Raw genomic sequence first — 21093 nt, 5'->3', positions numbered from 1 at the left:
ACAAGCCGTGTGATATACATGGACAAGGAAGTGATATATATCGGCAACTTTTCTTAATAAATTGAAAACCTATGGCCCCAACAGCAACACACACATTTTTAACTAATGTTTTGTTTTTTAATTTATATTTAGAAATAAAAATTATTTGTAATTTATTAAAAAGTGGGGAATTAGAATTTTAAGAACCCCAATGGTCAGAGCTAGGGATGAGTAAGTCCTACTGTGCTTGGTACTTGTAACGAGCAATTGGACGCTTGGATGGGCAGGACTCGAGTACCAGTGTATAATGGAGGTCAAGTATTTTTCCAGGAATTCTTCCCCATTGACTTCCATTATACTCTGGTACTCGAGTTGCGCCCATCCGAGCCTCCGGCTGCTCGTTACAAGTACTGATCACTTTCTGAAGTTTGTCCTAAAAAAGTGGAACACTTTCTGCACCGTTTTCCGTGACCCGTAGGGTTCTCATTTTTCGGAATCTATGGCTGTTACTGCTTATTTTTTGCATCTCAAGCCGAGGTTTTTAATGATACCATTTTTACGCAGATGCTAAGTTTTGATTGCCTGATATTGTTATTTGCGTAAAATTTGCGACAACAAAAACCGTAATTTGGTGTTTTGGAATTTTTTTTGCCGCTACGCCATTTACCGATCAGATTAATTTATTATTTCTTTATTGTTCCTATGGGAGACCCAGACATTGGGTGTATAGCTTCTGCCTCCGGAGGACACACAAAGTACTACACTAAAAAGTGTAGCTCCTCCCTCTGAGCCTATACACCCCCTGGAGAACCAGATCTAGCCAGTTCATTGCTTTGTGTTCAGGAGGCATACATCCACACATGCATTCTCATCTGATTTTTCATTTTTGGAAAGAGTTTGAAGAAAAGCGGGTCCAAGTCTGGACCCCCGGCATGTCCCTTCTCACCCCACTGTGTCGGCGGTGCTGTTAAGGTTGATTCCAAGGCTGGAGCCTTACGTGCCGCGCTCCTTCACCATCCCTCGGGCTCTGGCTTGAAGTGGAAGCCAGCACTGTTCTCCATGCTTTGCAGGAGACCGGTCTCCATCCGCAGCCCTTCAGGATCCTGCTGGACGGAGCACTCATCCCCAGGGACTTGGAACCCTGCGTCTCAGCAAGCTAAGTACCTGAGACGTTTATATTCGGGGGGTCCCTGTACTTTATTATGGTGGGAGAGTGTGCTGAGTGAGTTTTCTGACATTTCCGGCCGGTTCTCTGGCTGTCGCCTGAGAACCGCGCCGATGGTGCCTGCGCGCCGGAGGCCTACTTTTGGTTTCACTGCCCTCGCATGTCATTCATGTAGAGGGACAGTGCGGCTCCGCCCCGCGGCTGTTCTGCACAGGGGAGAGACACTCCTCACTGAGTACATGTCTCCATCCCTGTAAGTCTCTTTGGCCCTCCAGATCCCGCTCTCAGAGTAGGTCCCGCCCCCTCTCCTCGCTCCGGCGCCATTTTATCAGCGTTTTCTCTGCGATCATCACTGGCTGCAGCATCCCTGCTGAGGTGCTTGGGGGTCCAGGCTTCGGGATCTGGAGGGCACACAACACCGCTCCAGCGGTCTGGTAAGCCACAACCTCTGGTTGTGGGCCTCTGTATAGACTCTCTGGGGGTCACTCTGGCAGAGCCCCCACTTCAGCAGCATGTCTCACACGAGGAGCAAGGCTCCAAAGCTATATTCAGTATGCACTGCATGTAAGCACGTGCTGCCTGATCCGAGCACATATCCACATTGTGATGCCTGCTCTAACCTGACAATGCCTCAGCCTGGAATCGCACCCACAGTGGTCTCTCCGGCTCCTGTGGCTGAACCCCCGGCTTGGGTAGAATCCTTATCTAGGTCCATCTCCCAGTCTTTTGCCGACTCCATGGGACAGCTGTCCCGGACTTTGCTGAACATGCATCAGCCCCCTTCACAGGGTGCCTCTGCTGCTAGGGCTCTCTCAGCGGAGCTCACAGAGGATTCTTAATCTGGTCCCAGGCCCCGTCCTCCTAAGAGGAGACGTAGGGCTCCCTCCCCTTCCTCGTCCCGCGGCTCTGTTTCAGAGGCTGACTCGCGGGACGAGGAGGATGCCTTTACAGGGGGCTCAGAGGCTACCTCCATGTGCCCCATTGATCTGTCCGAAAGTGACTCAGATGTTAGTGATTTGATTGCGTCCATTAATTCTGTACTGGACCTCAATCCGCCAGTATCAGAGGAGCAACCCTCTCTGGCAGAAAAGCACCAGTTTACCTTGCCTAAGAGGACAAAGAGTGTGTTCTTTAACCACTCCAGTTTTCAGGCCACTGTGACCAAGCCTAGGGCTTGTCCTGACAAACGCTTCCCAAAGCGTGGTTCTGATGACCGTTTTCCCTTTCCACCTGAGGTGGTCAAGGAGTGGGCTCATAAACCAAAGGTAGACCCCCCGGTGTCTAGACTCTCAGCCCGGACCGTGGTATCAGTGGCTGATGGAACCTCTCTTAAGGATTCCACTGACCGCCAGGTTGACCTTCTGGCCAAATCTGTATATGAGGCGGCAGGGGCCTCGTTCTCCCCATCTTTTGCAGCAGTGTGGGCTCTCAAAGCCATCTCTGCTTCTCTAGAGGAGATGCATTCCCTCGCCAGGGAATCTATGCCCGAAATGGTTGCCTTAACTTCTCAAGCTTCAGCTTTTTCATCCTTTGCCATGTCTGCCATGCTGGAGGCTTCTCACCGCACTGCGGTGGCTTCGGCTAATTCCCTCGCTATCCGCAGGATCTTGTGGCTTCGAGAGTGGAAGGCAGATGCTTCTTCAAAGAAGTACCTTGCTGGGCTCCCTTTTGCTGGGTCCAGGCTATTCGGTGAACAACTGGATGAAATTATTAAGCAAGCTACTGGCGGGAAGAGTACTTCCATGCCACAAACCAAAACCAGGAAACCTGTCCAGGGTAGGAACCAGTCGAGGTTTCGTTCCTTTCGTTCCTCCAACTGGTCGTCCTCTAAGCCCTCGGCCTCGTCCACTAACTCAGCCAAGGACCAAAAATCCAACTGGCGCACAAAGGCGCGTCCACAGAAGACCGCAGGAGCTGCTGCCACTAAGGCAGCCTCCTCTTAACTATCTGTCCGCGCCAGCAACGTCCTTAGTCGGTGGCAGGCTCTCCCACTTTGGCGACGCGTGGCTTCAACACGTCTCCGATCAGTGGGTGGGGGATATCATCTCCCACGGCTACAGGATAGAATTCTCTTCCAGCCCGCCAAACAGATTTTTTCTGTCAACTCCCCCCTGTTCCAAGGCCGCCGCCTTCTCTCAGGCCGTGGCATCCTTGCAGGCCAACGGTGTAATTGTACCGGTTCCCGCCCGGGAACGGTTCAGAGGTTTCTACTCAAACTTCTTCCTAGTCCCCAAAAAGGACGGTTCCTTCCGGCCCATCCTGGATCTCAAGCTTCTCAACAAGCATGTTCAGGTGCGACATTTTCGCATGGAGTCTCTGCGATCAGTCATTGCCTCAATGACCCAAGGGGATTTCCTGGCATCCATCGACATCAGAGATGCCTATCTGCATGTGCCAATTGCAGTTTCTCACCAGCGTTGGCTACGTTTTGCAATCGGAGAGGAACATTTCCAATTCGTGGCTCTCCCCTTCAGGTTAGCCACGGCCCCTCGGGTATTCACCAAGGTCATGGCAGCAGTGGTTGCGGTTCTGCACCTCCAGGGGTTGGCAGTGATTCCTTACCTGGACGACCTTCTAGTCAAGGCTTCATCCAGCGCAGACTGTCAGCGGAGTGTCTCGCTCACTCTCGCCACTCTAGCCCAATTCGGGTGGCTGGTCAATCTGCCCAAATCCACTCTGACTCCGACCCAGAGTCTCCCGTACCTAGGGATGCAGTTCGAGACTCCGCTGGCACTTGTGAAGTTGCCCTTGATCAAACAGCAGTCCCTCCAACTGGCGGTGCGCTCTCTGCTGAGGTCCCGCCGTTATTCCATCAGGCACCTGATGCAGGTGCTGGGTCAGATGGTGGCGTCAATGGAGGCTGTTCCCTTTGCCCAGTTCCATCTGCATCCTCTGCAGCTGGACATTCTCCACTGTTGGGACAAGCGGCCTTCCTCCTTGCACAGGTTAGTGGCTCTGTCGCCACAGACCAGGAGCTCTCTTCAGTGGTGGCTTCGGCCCCTCTCTCTGTCTCAGGGACTCTCCTTCCTGGCTCCGTCCTGGGCCTGGGTGGTCCTCACCACGGATGCCAGTCTATCCGGCTGGGGAGCGGTATGTCTCCACCACCGAGCACAGGGCACTTGGACTCCGTCCGAGTCAGCCCTCTCGATCAATGTGCTGGAAACCAGAGCCGTGCTCCTGGCTCTCCTAGCTTTTCACCACCTATTGGCGGGCAAGCACATCCGAGTCCAGTCAGACAACGCGACAGCGGTTGCCTACATCAATCACCAAGGCGGGACACGCAGCCGCCTGACAATGTTGGAGGTACAACGTATCCTTCAGTGGACGGAGGACTCCAAGTCCACCATATCCGCAGTCCACATCCCAGGCGTGGAAAACTGGGAGGCAGATTATCTCAGCCGTCAAACCGTGGACAGTGGCGAGTGGTCCCTGCATCTGGCAGTGTTTCAGTCAATCTGCCGCAAGTGGGGCACTCCGGACGTGGACCTAATGGCATCCCGTCACAACAACAAGGTTCCGATTTACGTGGCTCGCTCCCACGATCCTCAGGCCTTCGCAGCGGACGCTCTGGTTCAAGACTGGTCCCAGTTTCGTCTGTCCTACGTGTTTCCCCCTCTAGCTCTCTTGCCCAGAGTCCTGTGCAAGATCAGAATGGAGGGCCGTCGGGTCATCCTCATTGCTCCGGACTGGCCCAGGCGAGCTTGGTACCCAGACCTGCTCCATCTGTCCGTAGAGGTGCCGTGGCATCTTCCGGACCGTCCAGACCTCTCACAAGGTCCGTTTTTCCGCCAGAATTCTGCGGCTCTCAGATTGACGGCGTGGCTCTTGAGTCCTGGATCTTGACGGCTTCTGGTATTCCTCCTGAAGTCATTTCCACTATGACTCGGGCCCGGAAGTCTTCCTCGGCCAAGATCTATTACAGGACTTGGAAAATTTTCCTGTCCTGGTGTCGCTCTTCCGGCCATGCTCCTTGGCCTTTTTCCTTGCCGACCCTTCTGTCCTTTTTACAGTCCGGTCTGCAGCTAGGACTGTCCCTCAATTCTCTCAAGGGACAAGTCTCGGCTCTGTCAGTGCTGTTCCAGCGGCGTATCGCCCGGCTGGCTCAGGCCCGCACCTTCATGCAAGGCGCGTCTCACATCATTCCGCCTTACCGGCGCCCCTTGGATCCCTGGGACCTCAATTTGGTCCTCACTGCCTTGCAGAAACCCCCCTTTGAGCCTTCTAGGGAGGTTTCTTTGTTTTGTCTTTCACAGAAAGTGGTCTTTCTAGTGGCCATAACTTCCCTCAGGAGAGTCTCTGATTTGGCTGCGCTCTCTTCGGAGTCACCTTTTTTGGTTTTTCATCAAGACAAGGTGGTTCTCTGTCCGACTCCGGACTTTCTCCCTAAGGTGGTTTCTCCTTTCCACCTTAACCAGGACATTACCCTGCCTTCCTTTTTGTCCGGCTCCTGTTCATCGCTTTGAATAAGCGTTGCATACTCTGGATCTGGTGCGGGCGCTCCGGATCTATGTGTCTCGCACCGCTGCTCTTAGGCGGTGCACCTCTCTTTTTGTGCCAACCACAGGTCGGCGTAAGGGCCTCTCTCTGCTTCTAAGCCGACCTTAGCCCGTTGGATTAGGTCGACCATTTCGGATGCCTACCAGTGTTCTCAGGTGCCTCCCCCGCCGGGGATCAAGGCACACTCGACCAGAGCTGTCGGTGCCTCTTGGGCTTTCAGGCACCAGGCTACGGCTCAGCAAGTCTGTCAGGCTGCCACTTGGACTAGCCTGCATACCTTTTCAAAGCACTACCAAGTGCATGCTCATGCTTCGGCAGATGCGAGCTTGGGCAGACGCATCCTTCAGGCGGCTGTCGCCCATTTGTGAAGTTAGGCTCTGCCTACTTCTCAGTTTTTCTGTTTATTCCCACCCATGGACTGCTTTGAGACGTCCCAATGTCTGGGTCTCCCATAGGAACGATACAGAAAAAGAGAATTTTGTTTACTTACCGTAAATTCTTTTTCTTATAGTTCCATATTGGGAGACCCAGCACCCTCCCTGTTGCCTGTTAGCAGTTTCTTGTTCCGCGTGTTTTCACCGGCTGTTGTCGTGGACAGAGTCTCCGGTTGTTCCGGTTTTTGCTCTGTTTTTACTTGTGGGTGGCTATTCTCCTTCAGCTTTTGCACTAAACTGGCTAGATCTGGTTCTCCGGGGGGTGTATAGGCTCAGAGGGAGGAGCTACACTTTTTAGTGTAGTACTTTGTGTGTCCTCCGGAGGCAGAAGCTATACACCCAATGTCTGGGTCTTCCAATATGGAACTATAAGAAAAAGAATTTACGGTAAGTAAACAAAATTCTTTTTTTTTTTCTTTTTTTATATACATTGGGCGTTTCTGAACACTGCGATGCCAAGTGTGTGTGTGTGTGTATTTTTATTTTTTTTCAACCCTTTTTATTCTCAATTGGGCAAATGGGGGGTGATTTGACCTTTTTTTTTGTTTTGTTTTGGGTTTTTTTTTTTGTAGTTGCCCTAGGGAGCTATAAGGATCAGCAGTCTCACCACTCATTCATTTTTCCTGATCAGAGCTGCACAGCTCAGATCAGCAGAAATACTTGTCTTCCGTTACAGCTGCTGCTCTGTTGGCTGTAGCTGGAAGTGAGTCATGAGAGCGACAGGAGTCCTCACGTGACCCTGTGCTACCATGGCAATCAGCAGCTCCCCGTGGTCATGTCACAGGGCCCTCACCACAGCAGCTGGTGAGGATCACCCCTTCATAAGTTAGGACTTACATGTATGTGCTTGGTCGTGAAGGGGTTAAGCAAAATATAATGCTTTATACACTTCTTGCAACTTACAGCCAATTAAGAAAAAAAGGCTCACTGACAACCCATGCAACTTGGGGAGGACCATTTACTTCTGATTTCTCGCTGAATCGTAGTATGTAAATTGTAAAAGTAGTCAGCAGCGGCTCTGTGCCCTAGTAGTTCATAATGTGACCTTGCACTAATACGGTCTGCATCCAACCAAGGGCGACATTTATTAGGGATCTGCATGTATTTCTTCCAGGCACCCCAAAACTATGTTGGTGGGTTAATTTGCTTCCCGTTAAGTTTTCCTGTATTATGAGGTAATTTGAGACCGGTGTGAGTTAAAACACTGTGCACAGCTGCAGAATGTTGATGCCATACAAACAATGGGAAATATATGTAGTTGCTGTGTGTAAATGGACGTTTAGCTACCTGATCAGTATGTGATAAACCTGTTTTAAAAGTATATAATACTCTAACTTTCTACAATGTCTCTTTCATAACTTGTTTTTGTAACTTGTGTTTTTTATTTATTTATTTTTTTCCAAGAAATCAGAAGTTGTCGATGACAAAATCAGTGGTAATGATTATTTTTCTTTTTTTATTTATTTTTGTTCCATAAACCTAAGAATTTAGGGCAAGTTCTACATCACGGCTATTTGCTATTGTACCATCACCCATTCCCTGTAGACTGTGAGCCCTCGCGGGCAGGGTCCTCTCTCCTCCTATACCAGTCTGTTTTGTACTGTTAATGATTATAATAATAATATTTGCTCTTAATGCAACATCCGGATGTAAGCAGTGTATGGAGCTGGAACAGCACAGCTCCAATTACTATGTGGTGGCTTTTCTATACTATTTCTTTAATATGTACTGCAACTTGGCTTTTAGAAATTGTATTTGTTACTTTGGCTCTATATACTGTTTATATCCGCCTATTACCAACACCCAACACTACAAACTGGTCTGTCCCTCACTGATATATATTGACAACCTATGTTTAGGATACATGAGCAATATTATACTTAGTGCATTGTCCCTTTTTAAAGTAACTCCAGACCTGTGATGTTGTTTTGTTGGGGGGTTTTTTGTCAGTGGTCAGATCTGAAAACTTGTTTCCTGTTCAGATCCACTGCTATCACAGTTACTTATGATAACTCAACAGCTCCTTTCAGAAAGTTATAATGACAGCTCAATCTCCATAAATTTATACTTCTATTTGATATTCTCTAAAGAGCTAGTTCACTACTCTGCAGTAGTGGCCACATCTCTGTAAAACTGATAGAGAAGGCTTTTCCAGTTGACCTGACATCACCGCAGCCTGCCCACATCTGGGCTGTGGGGGGCGTTTCACTGCTCATCCGGTGATGTCACGTCAACTTCCAGTTGACCTGACATAACAGGATCCCAGAGGTCACAGAGCCTGGGGGGGGGTCACTTCATGGGGATGAGCAGACCGTGATAGCGCAGCTCAGAACCTGAATTGGCTGATGTAGGTATTTAGAAAAAGCCTTCCCTAACAGTTTTACAGGGATGTTGCTACTATTTCAGAGTAGTGAACCACACCTTTAACCTATTTAAGGGATTATAGAGCGAATACTAATAATTCAATTTCACAGCATGAAGAAATGGCACTGTATCTAACTGTCCATGTGATTTTGTGATGTCCAAAAATCATCAGTCATTAATTTTTAAAACTATCTTGTGTATTGTACTGGTTAAGATGACAGTAACCAAAATTCATAGTGTGTACCATTCAATTTTAGTAAACTTAAACTGTTGAATTAATTTGGTTTCCAGGAGTTTTATTGAAAGTCGTTATCTACTATTTGGACAATCGTTCTTAAATGAAACTGCTCCATGTAAATTAAAAACAGCATATACTTACTTAGACCGTTACTGTCACTGTAATGTGGGCGTGTTGTTACATGAGTAATGGTCGATGATTGACCGGTATCAGGTTATGTAACAATGTACCGCAAGCGCCCACAAACAGTGCCAATATCGATGAAACGGTGACGGTCCAGGAGGTGAGTGTTTGCCATTTTTATTTTACTTTGGACATTGTTTATATTCAGAATGACCTTCCAGGTATAGTACAAGCCTTAGAAAAGGGATCCATTTGACTACCCTGATGTTATTTGTGCCTTGGTATGTTCATTTTTTTTCTGTTGATCTCATTTAGACACTGATGACCGTCAAGAGAGAAAACCGACAGTGTTTAAGGTAAATGCTAATATTGTTTTGCATGTGGTGAACAAGGGTTTCTCAATGAATTTCTCAACATGTACACTGTTAATATTGCCATCGTAAAATCGGTTTGTGGCCTCAAGTAGAAAATGGGTAACTGCCATTGACTAAAACTGGTTTGTACTGTTTAGGATTTTTGCAGTACATTTTGTACTGAAATGGCATAATAGGCCCTGTAGCAACCTGTTAGTATTGTGACTGACTGGTCTTTATTTAGGACCATCCGACTTTTGTTTTCCTTTTTCTACTTTAATTTTTGTCCTTCCTTTCTTCCAGAGGTCAAATTCTAAACGTATAGCAGTGTCCAGCAATGTTTGTGCTATTTAGGGGTTATTTGGGGGTTTTGTTGCTTAGGATAGGCCTTGACCTGAAAACTGTCATTAGAAAGTCTAGAAGATTTCATTATGACCAGCTTATTTCTCCAGCACCCAGATCTACGTACTAATACATGGAGCTTAGCTGACAAGGGAATTATGGCGGGTACAGTAAGGCCCTGTGCCCACGCTGAGTATTTTGACATGGATTTTGATGCAGATTTTCAGAAATCTGCAGCAAAATCTGCATGTCCTTTGTGAAGCCAGCAAAGTCTATGGAAATTCAGAAGTGCTGTCCCCACGTTGAGTATTTTTCCCTTAAGTATTTAAATTTTATTTTTTTCTGCACCAAATACGCAAGGGAAAAATAAAGCAACGTGGGCACAGCACTTCTGAATTCTCATAGACTTTGCTGGCTTCACAATGGACATGCAGATTTTGCTGCAGATTTCTGAAAATACGCGTCAAAGCTACACAGCGTGGGCACTGGGCCCAAAGATATTAGGGTCTCTCTCCTCTCATTCACCATAGCAAATACAGAGTGAGAAGCAGCAATCCATGATCCAGACAGTCTAATTATATCATCTGCGCCATACAGACAGGAAAGTGCCGTGCCAGCCATGTTCGATTTTTTTTTTTTTTTTTTTTATTTTTTTTTTTTAATAAATAATCTTGCCAAAACAATTTTTTTTCAGTTTTGTCCAGATTATTTAATAGTTTAGAATCTACAGTATGTATAATACTCTAATGAATGTGCTGCTTTATTTTAGGTTGAACTTTTCTCTGGCGAAACATCTACTCCCTCAATTCAATATAAAAAAGAAAATCCTTCTAATGATGGTGAGTTTCAGGTTTGAATATATTGTAATGCATTGTATGTATTATGTGGAATAAAATGTTTCTGCAGTTGGTTTTAATTGTACTTGAACAGTTGTTCCCCAGCAGCTAACATTTATTCCAATACATTACAAGCTGCCGGATTCCGTTCAGTCTTAACCACTTAGTGACCAGGCCAAATTATTCAAATCTGACGGCACTTTGTGGCATTAACTCTGCAATCTGTCAACGTATCCCAGTGATTTTAAGACTGTTTTCTTTTGGAGGGGGGGTTTGTGTGACTCATCTTTTATGATTTATGAGAAAGATAAATATACTGTAGGTCGATTTATGTTTTTGAGTTTTATTTATTTTTAAAAAATCCGAAATTTGTAAAATTTTTATAAATGTAACAATTTTCAAATTTTTAGATGATTATCCCTTTAATCCAACATAATCTGTAAAATGTTTTTTTTTTTTTTTATTTTGTTAAGTCGTGAAGGGGTTCAAGCTTCTATGACTCACTGGTATTTTATAGTTTGTGTCACTCCCTTTTAACACCTTCACCCCTGGGCAATTTTTCATTTTTTTTTTTGTTCTTCAGTCTTGCTATATGAGGACTTATTTTTTGCGGGACGAGTTGAACATTTGAATGAAACCATACGTTTTACCAAATGGTGTATTGGAAAGCAGCAAAAAAAAGCACAGTGAAATTGCAAAAAGAGTGCAATTGCACAATTGTTTTTGGGATATTTTATTCAATGTTCACTATATGATTAAGCTAACATGTTAGTATGATGCATCAGGTCTGTATGAGTTTGTAGATACCAAACATGTATACTTTTTACTTTTATCGAAGGGTTAAAAAAAAAAATCAAAAGTTTGTCCAAAAAAAAAGTAGCACTTTTGGCGCCATGTTCCGTGGCCCTTAGGGTTCTCATTTTTCGGCATCTGGGCTCAGTAATGGCTTATGTTTTCAATCTTGAGGTGATGTTTTTTAATTATTCCATTACATACGTCATTGGTTGTGAAAGGGTTAATGCGAGCTCTCGCAACTAGCCCGCATGTTTCTCCACACATATGCAAATAACAGGTGTGGGTGGTTCTCCAATCCACCCGCGCCTGTTAGCCAGTTGAATCCCGCTGTACAATCTGAGTGTACAGCCTTTCACAACAGCTTCAAGTCCTCTAAGGGGACTATTAAAAAAAGAATAAGTATAAAAGAAAAGTTTGTTTTGGGTTTTTTTTTTAGTTTTTTTTTTTTTTTTTTTTCTTTAAAAACAAAAATTAAAACACATTTAAATCACCCCATTGCAAATAAAAGCATTTAAAAATGGTATCACATTCAGAAAAAACTGATCTATTACAATATAAAATTAATCTGATTTAATAAAGGGCGTAACAAGCAAAAACATGAATACACCAGAATTACGTTTTTCTGACCTATTAATGAAATCAGGTTTCTGTGTTCTAGTTTTGGCAATGTTATGTATTATTTTTTGGGGTTTTTTTTTCTCCTTTTTTGATATGACAATCTGTATTACAAATTTAACCCCTTAACGACCGCCGATACGCCTTTTAACGGCGACAAATTAGGGTACTTCTTCTAAACCGACGCTTTTTAACGGCGGTCGGAAAAAAGGGTCTAGCGCCCCCCAGAGTCGGAAAATCTTCGGGGTCTCAGCTGCCGGGGGTAGCTGAGACCCTGGAGACCATGATTCTGGCCGTTTTTTCCGGTCCCCGCTCACGTGATCACCGGTACACACAGTTTATCGATGATCACCTTACAGTAAATGACCACGCCAGTAAAAAATCATTTATCTCCCATCTGGCATAAACAAACATGTCAGATGGGAGATAAATGTCATCCCCGATCCTCTACGGTCCCCCGGTGTCGCCAAAGTGTCCCCCCCACCCCCCACTTCCTCCCGAAAATCTAACATGGTGCCGCGCACAGCAGCGCGCCGGCCGCATTTACCCTGTTCCTCTGGTTTCTGTTGCATGTGCTATGACACATACGACAGAAAACTGCTCCCCAGGCCCTGCCAGGTCACCCCCTATTCCCACCCCGGTGTTCCCCGGTGTCCCCCGTACCTGTATAAGCTCTGATCCCCCGCGGCCCCCTCCTCCTTCACAGTGCACGCCGGTCACACGTGCAGAGCACGGCTGTCGGCTCAGCTTCCTGGTTTGCTTTCAGAGACGCTGTGCTGGCTGCTCGCACTCTGCAGCTGTGACCCGGGGAGGGTGGGTGCAAATTCTTTACACCCACTCTCCTCAAATGGAGGGTCTGCACTCCTAGAAAATGGGAGATACGTTCCCTGAACGTGCCCCCCCATATTCTAGAAGGTCCAGAATCGCCACGGGACTTTCACAATGGATTACAGCAGGGACCCGATTTTTTTTTCTTCTTTTTTTCAATAAATTGGTCAAAGAGGGAATGTTTTTGGGGAGTGTTTTTTCAAATTTTTTTTGTCAATTTTTTTTTTTATTACTGTCAATTAGTTATGTCTGGTATCAAATAGACGCCGTGACATAACTAATTGCTGGGCTTGATGCCAGGTGACATTACACATCTGGTATCAACCCCATTTATTACTCCGTTTGCCACCGCACCAGGGCAATGGGATGAGTTGGGGCGAAGCGCCAGGATTGGCACATCTAATGGATGAGACACTTCTGGGGCAGCTGCAGCCTGCTATTTTTAGGCTGGGAAGTGTCCAATCACCATGGCTCTTCCCACCCTGAGAACACCAGACCCCAGCTGTCAGCTTCACCTTGGCTGGTGATCTAATTTGTGGGGACCGTACGTTTGGTTTTTTTTTTTTTTAATTATTTATTTATAAATTAATTAAAAAAAAAAACAGCTTGGGGAGCCCTCCAAATTGATCACCAGCCAAGGTGAAGCTGTCAGCTGTGGTTTGCAGGCTACAGCTGTCTGCTTTACCCTAGCTGGCTATCAAAAATAGGGGGGACCCCACGTCATTTATTTTAATTCTTTTTTGGCTAAATACAAGGCTAGGCACCCCTTGGTGCCACATGAAAGGGTGCCAGCTTAGAATATGCAGGGGGTGGGACGTTATATATGTTTGACATCTATCCATTCATCCATTGTAGCATTTTACGCTGTGTGCCCACAATCAGGGTTTGCAGCGTTTTGGGCGCAGAGTGTTTTCCCCTGCATCCATAACGCTGTGTTGTGCAGTAGAAGCACAGTGGAAGGATTTTTAGAAATCCCGTGCCCACTGGGCTTCTTTTCTCCGCAGCATAAACCGACCTGTGGTGCAGCTTCCCGAGCCTCCGCATGTCAATTTATGCTGCGGAGATGAGTGTTCTCTGCAGGTAGAATAGAACTAAAGTCCATAGCAGCCTGAAGCCAAATCGTGGGCATGGGCAGCTGCGTTCTCCCGTGGACAACACTCACATCTCTGCAGGAAGGCTGGCACTGTGTTCTAGACGCCGTGTCGCTGGATCATGGCCACATAGCCTAACAGTGAGAATATTGTTGCTACAGCAACATTTTTGTGAAGTACCTGTGGATTCAAAATGCTTACTATACTCCTGAATAAAATCCTTGAGGGGTCCAGTTTCCAAAATGCGGTCACTTGTGGGGGTTTCTAATGTATAGGTACCCAAGAGGCCCTGCTAATGTGACATGGTGCGCGCAATTTATTTCAACTTTTCCAAAATTCAAATGGTGCTTCTTCCATTCCAAGCCCTCTCATTTATCCAAACAGAGGTTTTTGGCCACATATGGGGTATCCCTGCGCTCACAAGAAATTGGATAACATGTGGGGTCCACGTTTTGCTGTTGCCTCTTGAAAAAGTGAGAAATGTGATGCTAAAGAAACATTTTTGTGAAAAAAAAGAAGGGAATTTTGTTTACTTACCGTAAATTCCTTTTTTTCTAGCTCCAATTGGGAGACCCAGACAATTGGGTGTATAGCTACTGCCTCCGGAGGCCACACAAAGTATTACACTTAAAAGTGTAAGGCCCCTCCCCTTCTGGCTATACACCCTCCCGTGGGATCACGGGCTCCTCAGTTTTAGTGCAAAAGCAAGAAGGAGGAAAGCCAATAACAGGTTTAAAGACAAATTCAATCCGAAGAAACATCGGAGAACTGAAACCATTCAACATGAACAACATGTGTACTCGAAAAAACCAAAAATCCCTAAGAAAACAGGGCGGGTGCTGGGTCTCCCAATTGGAGCTAGAAGAAAAGGAATTTACGGTAAGTAAACAAAATTCCCTTCTTCTTTTTCGCTCCTAATTGGGAGACCCAGACAATTGGGACGTCCAAAAGCAGTCCCTGGGTGGGTAAAAGAATACCTCGTGATAGGGCCGTCAAACAGCCCTGTCCTACAGGTGGGCAACCGCCGCCTGAAGGACTTGTCTACCTAGGCTGGCGTCCGCCGAAGCGTAGGTATGCACCTGATAATGCTTGGTAAAGGTGTGCAGACTCGACCAGGTAGCCGCCTGGCACACCTGCTGAGCCGTAGCCTGGTGCCGTAATGCCCAGGACGCACCCACGGCTCTGGTAGAATGGGCCTTCAGCCCTGAAGGAACCGGAAGCCCCGCAGAACGGTAGGTTTCAAGAATTGGTTCCTTGATCCACCGAGCCAGGGTGGATTTGGAAGCTTGCGATCCTTTACGCTGATCAGCGACAAGGACAAAGAGTGCATCCGAGCGGCGTAAGGACGCCGTGCGGGAAATGTAGATCCTGAGTGCTCTGACCAGATCCAACAAATGCAAACCTTTCTCAAATTGATGAACTGGATGAGGACACAAGGAAGGTAATGTGACATCCTGATTGAGATGAAAGGGGGATACCACCTTAGGGAGAAACTCAGGAACCGGGCGTAGAACCACCTTGTCCTGGTGAAACACCAGGAAGGGAGATTTGCATGAGAGCGCCGCCAGCTCGGACACTCTCCGAAGAGACGTGACCGCCACTAGAAAAGCCACTTTCTGTGAAAGACGAGAAAGGGAAACATCCTTCATAGGCTCGAAAGGCGGCTTCTGGAGAGCAATTAGAACCTTGTTCAGATCCCAGGGCTCTAACGGCCGCTTGTAAGGAGGGACGATATGACCAACTCCTTGCAGGAACGTGCGCACCTGAGTAAGTCGTGCTAGGCGTTTCTGAAAAAATACAGATAGCGCTGAGACTTGTCCTTTAAGGGAGCTGAGCGACAAACCTTTTTCCAACCCGGATTGCAGGAAGGAAAGAAAAGTAGGCAATGCAAAAGGCCAGGGAGGAACTCCCTGAGCCGCGCACCAAGATAAGAATATCTTCCACGTCCTGTTTGTAGATCTTGGCGGAGGATGGTTTTCTAGCCTGCCTCATGGTGGTAATAACATTTCCAGATAATCCTGAAGACGCTAGGATCCAGGACTCAATGGCCACACAGTCAGGTTCAGGGCCGCAGAATTCAGGTGGAAAAACGGCCCTTGAGATAGCAAGTCTGGTCGTTCTGGTAGTGCCCATGGTTGGCCTACCGTGAGGTGCCACAGATCTGGGTACCACGATCTCCTCGGCCAGTCTGGAGCGACGAGGATGGCGCGACGGCAGTCGACCCTGATCTTGCGCAGCACTCTGGGTAACAATGCCAGAGGTGGGAACACATAAGGTAGTCGGAATTGCGACCAATCTTGAACTAAGGCGTCTGCCGCCAGAGCTCGGTGATCGTGAGACCGTGCCATGAAAACCGGGACCTTGTTGTTGTACCGTGACGCCATCAGGTCGACGTCCGGCATCCCCCAGCGGCGACAGATCTCCTGAAACACGTCCGGGTGAAGGGACCATTCCCCTGCGTCCATACCCTGGCGACTGAGGAAGTCTGCTTCCCAGTTTTCCACGCCTGGGATGTGAACTGCGGAAATGGTGGAAGCCGTGTCTTCCACCCACGTTAGAATCCGTCGGACTTCCTGGAAGGCTTGCCGACTGCGTGTGCCACCTTGGTGGTTGATGTATGCTACCGCTGTGGAGTTGTCCGACTGAATTCGGATCTGCTTGCCTTCCAGCCACTGCTGGAAGGCTTGTAGGGCAAGATACACTGCTCTGATTTCTAGAACATTGATCTGGAGGGTGGACTCTTGCTGAGTCCACGTACCCTGAGCCCTGTGGTGGAGAAAAACCGCTCCCCACCCTGACAGGCTCGCGTCCGTCGTGACCACCGCCCAGGATGGGGGTAGGAAGGACTTTCCCTTTGACAATGAGGTGGGAAGAAGCCACCACTGAAGAGATTCCTTGGCCGCCTGAGAAAGGGAGACGTTCCTGTCGAGGGACGTCGACTTCCCGTCCCATTGACGGAGAATGTCCCATTGTAGTGGACGCAGATGAAACTGCGCGAAAGGGACTGCCTCCATTGCTGCAACCATCTTCCCTAGGAAGTGCATGAGGCGTCTCAAGGGGTGTGACTGGCCTTGAAGGAGAGATTGCACCCCTGTCTGTAGTGAACGCTGTTTGTCCAGCGGAAGCATCACTGTCGCTGAGAGAGTATGAAACTCCATGCCAAGGTATGTTATCGATTGGGTCGGGGTGAGATTTGACTTTGAAAAGTTGATGATCCACCCGAAACTCTGGAGAGTCTCCAGCGCAACGTTCAGGCTGTTTTGGCATGCCTCTTGAGAGGGTGCCTTGACAAGTAGATCATCCAAATAAGGGATCACCGAGTGACCCTGAGAGTGCAGGACTGCTACTACTGCTGCCATTTTAGGTAAGGAGATGGATGTTTGAACACCGCGCCAAAGACCACTAATGCAGGAGATGAATTTAACGTGACTTTATTCCATGTTCAGGTCAGGTCACCTGAACATGGAATAAAGTCACGTTAAATTCATCTCCTGCATTAGTGGTCTTTGGCGCGGTGTTCAAACATCCATCTCCTTACCTAAAATTGCTTACTACAGGGATGACTGCTGCCGTTGACCGAGTATATATGCCTGCACAGTGGTTGTGACTTTCACAACTATACTTGGTGAGTAACCTCCGTGAATCATACCCTATTTGTTTGTGGGGTAAGACCCTATTGCGCTCTCTATCCACAGTGTTTTTACTACTGCTGCCATGACCTTGGTGAAGACCCTTGGAGCTGTCGCCAAACCGAAAGGCAGGGCTACGAACTGAAGGTGTTCGTCTCCTATAACGAAGCGTAGAAAACGCTGGTGCTCTGGAGCAATCGGCACGTGGAGATAAGCATCTTTGATGTCTATTGATGCTAGGAAATCTCCTTGAGACATTGAGGCGATGACGGAACGGAGGGATTCCATCCGGAACCGCCTGGTTTTCACATGCTTGTTGAGCAGTTTTAGGTCCAGAACAGGACGGAAAGACCCGTCCTTTTTTGGCACCACAAACAAATTGGAGTAAAAACCGTGACCTTGTTCCAGAAGAGGAACGGGGGTCACCACTCCTTCCACTTTTAGAGTGGACACCGCTAGCCGCAGAGCATCGGCTCGGTCGGGAGGTGGAGAAGTTCTGAAGAAGCGAGTTGGAGGACGAGAGCTGAACTCTATCCTGTACCCGTGAGACAGAATGTCTCTCACCCAACGGTCTGTGACCTGTGGCAGCCAAATGTCGCCAAAGCGGGAGAGCCTGCCACCGACCGAGGATGCGGAGAGAGGAGGCCGAAAGTCATGTGGAAGCCGCCTTGGTAGCGGGTCTTCCGGCTGTCTTTTTTGGCCGTGACTGAGTTCGCCAAGAATCTGAGCTCCTCTGATCCTTTTGAGTCCTTTTGGACGAGGAGAATTGGGACCTGCCTGAGCCTCGAAAGGACCGAAACCCCGACTGTCCTCTCCTCTGTTGGGGTTTATTTTGTCTGGGCTGAGGTAAAGATGAATCTTTACCCTTGGAGTTTTTAATGATTTCATCTAAGCGCTCCCCAAACAGTCGGTCACGAGAAAATGGCAAACTGGTTAAACACTTTTTGGAAGCAGAATCTGCCTTCCATTCTCTTAACCACAAGGCTCTGCGTAAAACTACGGAGTTGGCGGACGCCACTGCCGTACGGCTCGTAGAGTCTAGGACAGCATTGATCGCGTAAGACGCAAATGCAGACATTTGAGAGGTTAAGGGTGCCACCTGCGGAGCAGATGTACGTGTGACCGTGTCCATCTGTGTAAGACCAGATGAAATAGCTTGGAGTGCCCATACGGCTGCGAATGCTGGAGCAAACGACGCGCCGATAGCTTCATAGATGGATTTCAACCAGAGCTCCATCTGCCTGTCAGTGGCATCTTTTAAGTGCCGCCCCATCTTCCACTGCAACTAAGGATCTAGCTGCGAGCCTGGAGATTGGAGGATCCACCTTGGGACACTGGGTCCAGCCCTTGACCACGTCTGGGGGAAAAGGATAACGTGTATCCTTAAGCCGCTTGGAAAAACGCTTATCCGGATAAGCGTGGTGTTTCTGGATTGCTTCTCTAAAGTCAGAGTGGTCCAGAAAAACACTTAATTTACGCTTGGGATACCTGAAATGGAATTTCTCCTGCTGTGAAGCTGTCTCCTCCACAGGAGGAGCAGGGGGAGAAATGTCCAACATTTTATTGATGGACGCTATAAGATCATTCACTATGGCGTCACCATCTGGTGTATCCAAATTGAGAGCGGTCTCAGGATCAGAATCCTGATCAGCCATCTCCACCTCATCATACAGAGAGTCCTCCTGCTGGGACCCTGACCAGTGTGATGAAGTCGAGGGCCGCTCATAGCGAGCTCGTTTAGGCTGTCTGGGACTGTCGTCCGTGTCAGAGCCATCACCCTGGGATGCAAGAGACACCCCCGGATCCCGGAGCTGTTGCGACTGAGGGGGACCAGGGAGCAATGAGTTAACAGTGTCCATGGCCTGAGGTACTGGTCTAGACTGCAATGTTTCAAGAATTTTAGTCATAGTCACAGACAATCTGTCAGCAAAGACTGCAAACTCCGTCCCTGTCACCTGGACAGTATTTACAGGAGGTTCTGCCTGGGTCACCTCCAGCAGAGGCCCCGGCCGAGCAAGTGCCACAGGGGCCGAGCACTGCACACAGTGGGGGTCAGTGGAACCTGCCGGTAGAACAGCCCCACAAGCGGTACAAGCAGCATAGAAAGGCCTGTGCCTTGGCACCTTTGCTTTTTGCGGTCGACATGCTGTTGTGTCCTCTGAGAATCTAGGAGGGTATATAGCAGAGGATCCCCAGCGACCGTACAGTGCAATGTAAAGCTGCAAGCATAAAATACAATATACACTTCGGCACCAGTGGGGTCAGCCCTTGAGGGCAGCTTACCGCCCGCTGAAAAGCGGGTGTGTGGGCACCAGAATCCCGTGTCTGGGTCTCCCAGTCTCCTCTCTCCAGCTCAGACTGCACACAGGAATGGCTGCCGGCGTCCTGTGAAGAGAGGGATCGTGGGCGTGCCTCAAACAAAGTGCGGGAAACTGGCGTCCCACTGTGCCCAGTGTGAGGGCTGGAGTATGCAAAGCAGACTCCAGCCCTCTGCGCTGACATTCTATACAGCGTCCCGCCCTTCCCCTGACTGGCAGGCCTGGGGGCGGGAACGAAACGAAACTAGGCCGCAGAAAGCCGGGGACTCGAGTAATAAGCGCGGCCGTGATATATGCACGGCCAGCGCGGAAGTCCCCGGCGCACCAGAAGTCCCAGCCGCGCCGCAGCGCTGACAACAGTGGCCGCGCGGCAGTTTCAATACATGTCCCCTCTCAGCAAAGCTGTAGATAGGAATGGCACCAGCGCGCAGCGCTGTTGTCCCCGGCGCACTAACACACCCAGCAATGCTGCAGTGTGCGCGCGGATTGTACGGGGACACAAGTACCTTGTCGTAGCAGGGCCCTGTCCCTGACGATACTCCGCTCCATATCCAGCAGATTCCCCAGGGGCTGTGGACGGAGCACGGTCTCTGTGCCTGGAGACCGGTAAATCCCACTTCACCCAGAGCCCTAAGGGGGATGGGGAAGGATGCAGCATGTGGGCTCCAGCCTCTGTACCCGCAATGGGTACCTCAACCTTAACAAACACCTCCGACAAAAGTGGGGTGAGAAGGGAGCATGCTGGGGGCCCCATATGGGCCCTCTTTTCTTCCATCCGACATAGTCAGCAGCTGCTGCTGACTAAACAGTGGAGCTATGCGTGTATGTGTGCCTCCTTCGCACAAAGCATGAAAACTGAGGAGCCCGTGATCCCACGGGAGGGTGTATAGCCAGAAGGGGAGGGGCCTTACACTTTTAAGTGTAATACTTTGTGTGGCCTCCGGAGGCAGTAGCTATACACCCAATTGTCTGGGTCTCCCAATTAGGAGCGAAAAAGAAAATGAAAATTTTCAATATGGCAACCTAAGCTTATCAAATTCTGTGATGTATTCGTGGATTCAAAATGCTCAATATACACCTAGATAAAAGCCTTGAGGTGTCTTGTTTCCAGAATGGGGTCACTTGTGGGGGACCTCCACTGTTTAGGCACCTTAGGGGCTTTCCAAATGCGACATAGCGTCCACTAATTATTCCAGCCAAATGTTCAGTCAAATGGCACTTTTTCCCTTCCGAGCCCCGCTGTGCACCCAAACAGTTGATTTCCACCACACATAAGGTATCAGCATACTCAGGAGAAATTGCACAATAAAGTTTATGCTGCTTTTTTTCCTTTTACTCTTGTTAAAAAAAAAAAAAAGCTATGTGGTTGAAGTAACAATTTTGTGATAAAAATGTATTTTTTTTTTTTTATTTTCACAGCTCAACATTATAAACGAATGTGAAGCACCTTGGGGTTCAGGGTACTCACCAAACATCTAGATAAATT

General features: G+C 48.2%; 1 protein-coding gene across 2 annotated transcripts in view; it reads left to right on the top strand.

Moving 5' to 3' along the window:
- The window catches only part of LOC142290340 (uncharacterized), a 78212-nt gene that overhangs the window by 43473 nt on the left and 13646 nt on the right, over positions 1 to 21093 (top strand). For both annotated transcript variants that reach the window (XM_075334300.1, XM_075334301.1), the window contains 3 exons: positions 7480 to 7510; positions 9116 to 9156; positions 10265 to 10334. In XM_075334300.1, the coding sequence (XP_075190415.1) occupies positions 7480 to 7510; positions 9116 to 9156; positions 10265 to 10334 (142 nt within the window). The remainder of the gene's footprint in view (positions 1 to 7479; positions 7511 to 9115; positions 9157 to 10264; positions 10335 to 21093) is intronic.

This window comes from Anomaloglossus baeobatrachus, chromosome 2 (genome assembly GCF_048569485.1).
Source record: "Anomaloglossus baeobatrachus isolate aAnoBae1 chromosome 2, aAnoBae1.hap1, whole genome shotgun sequence".
NCBI lineage: Eukaryota > Metazoa > Chordata > Amphibia > Anura > Aromobatidae > Anomaloglossus > Anomaloglossus baeobatrachus.
This window is presented reverse-complemented; position numbering and strand designations above follow the sequence as displayed.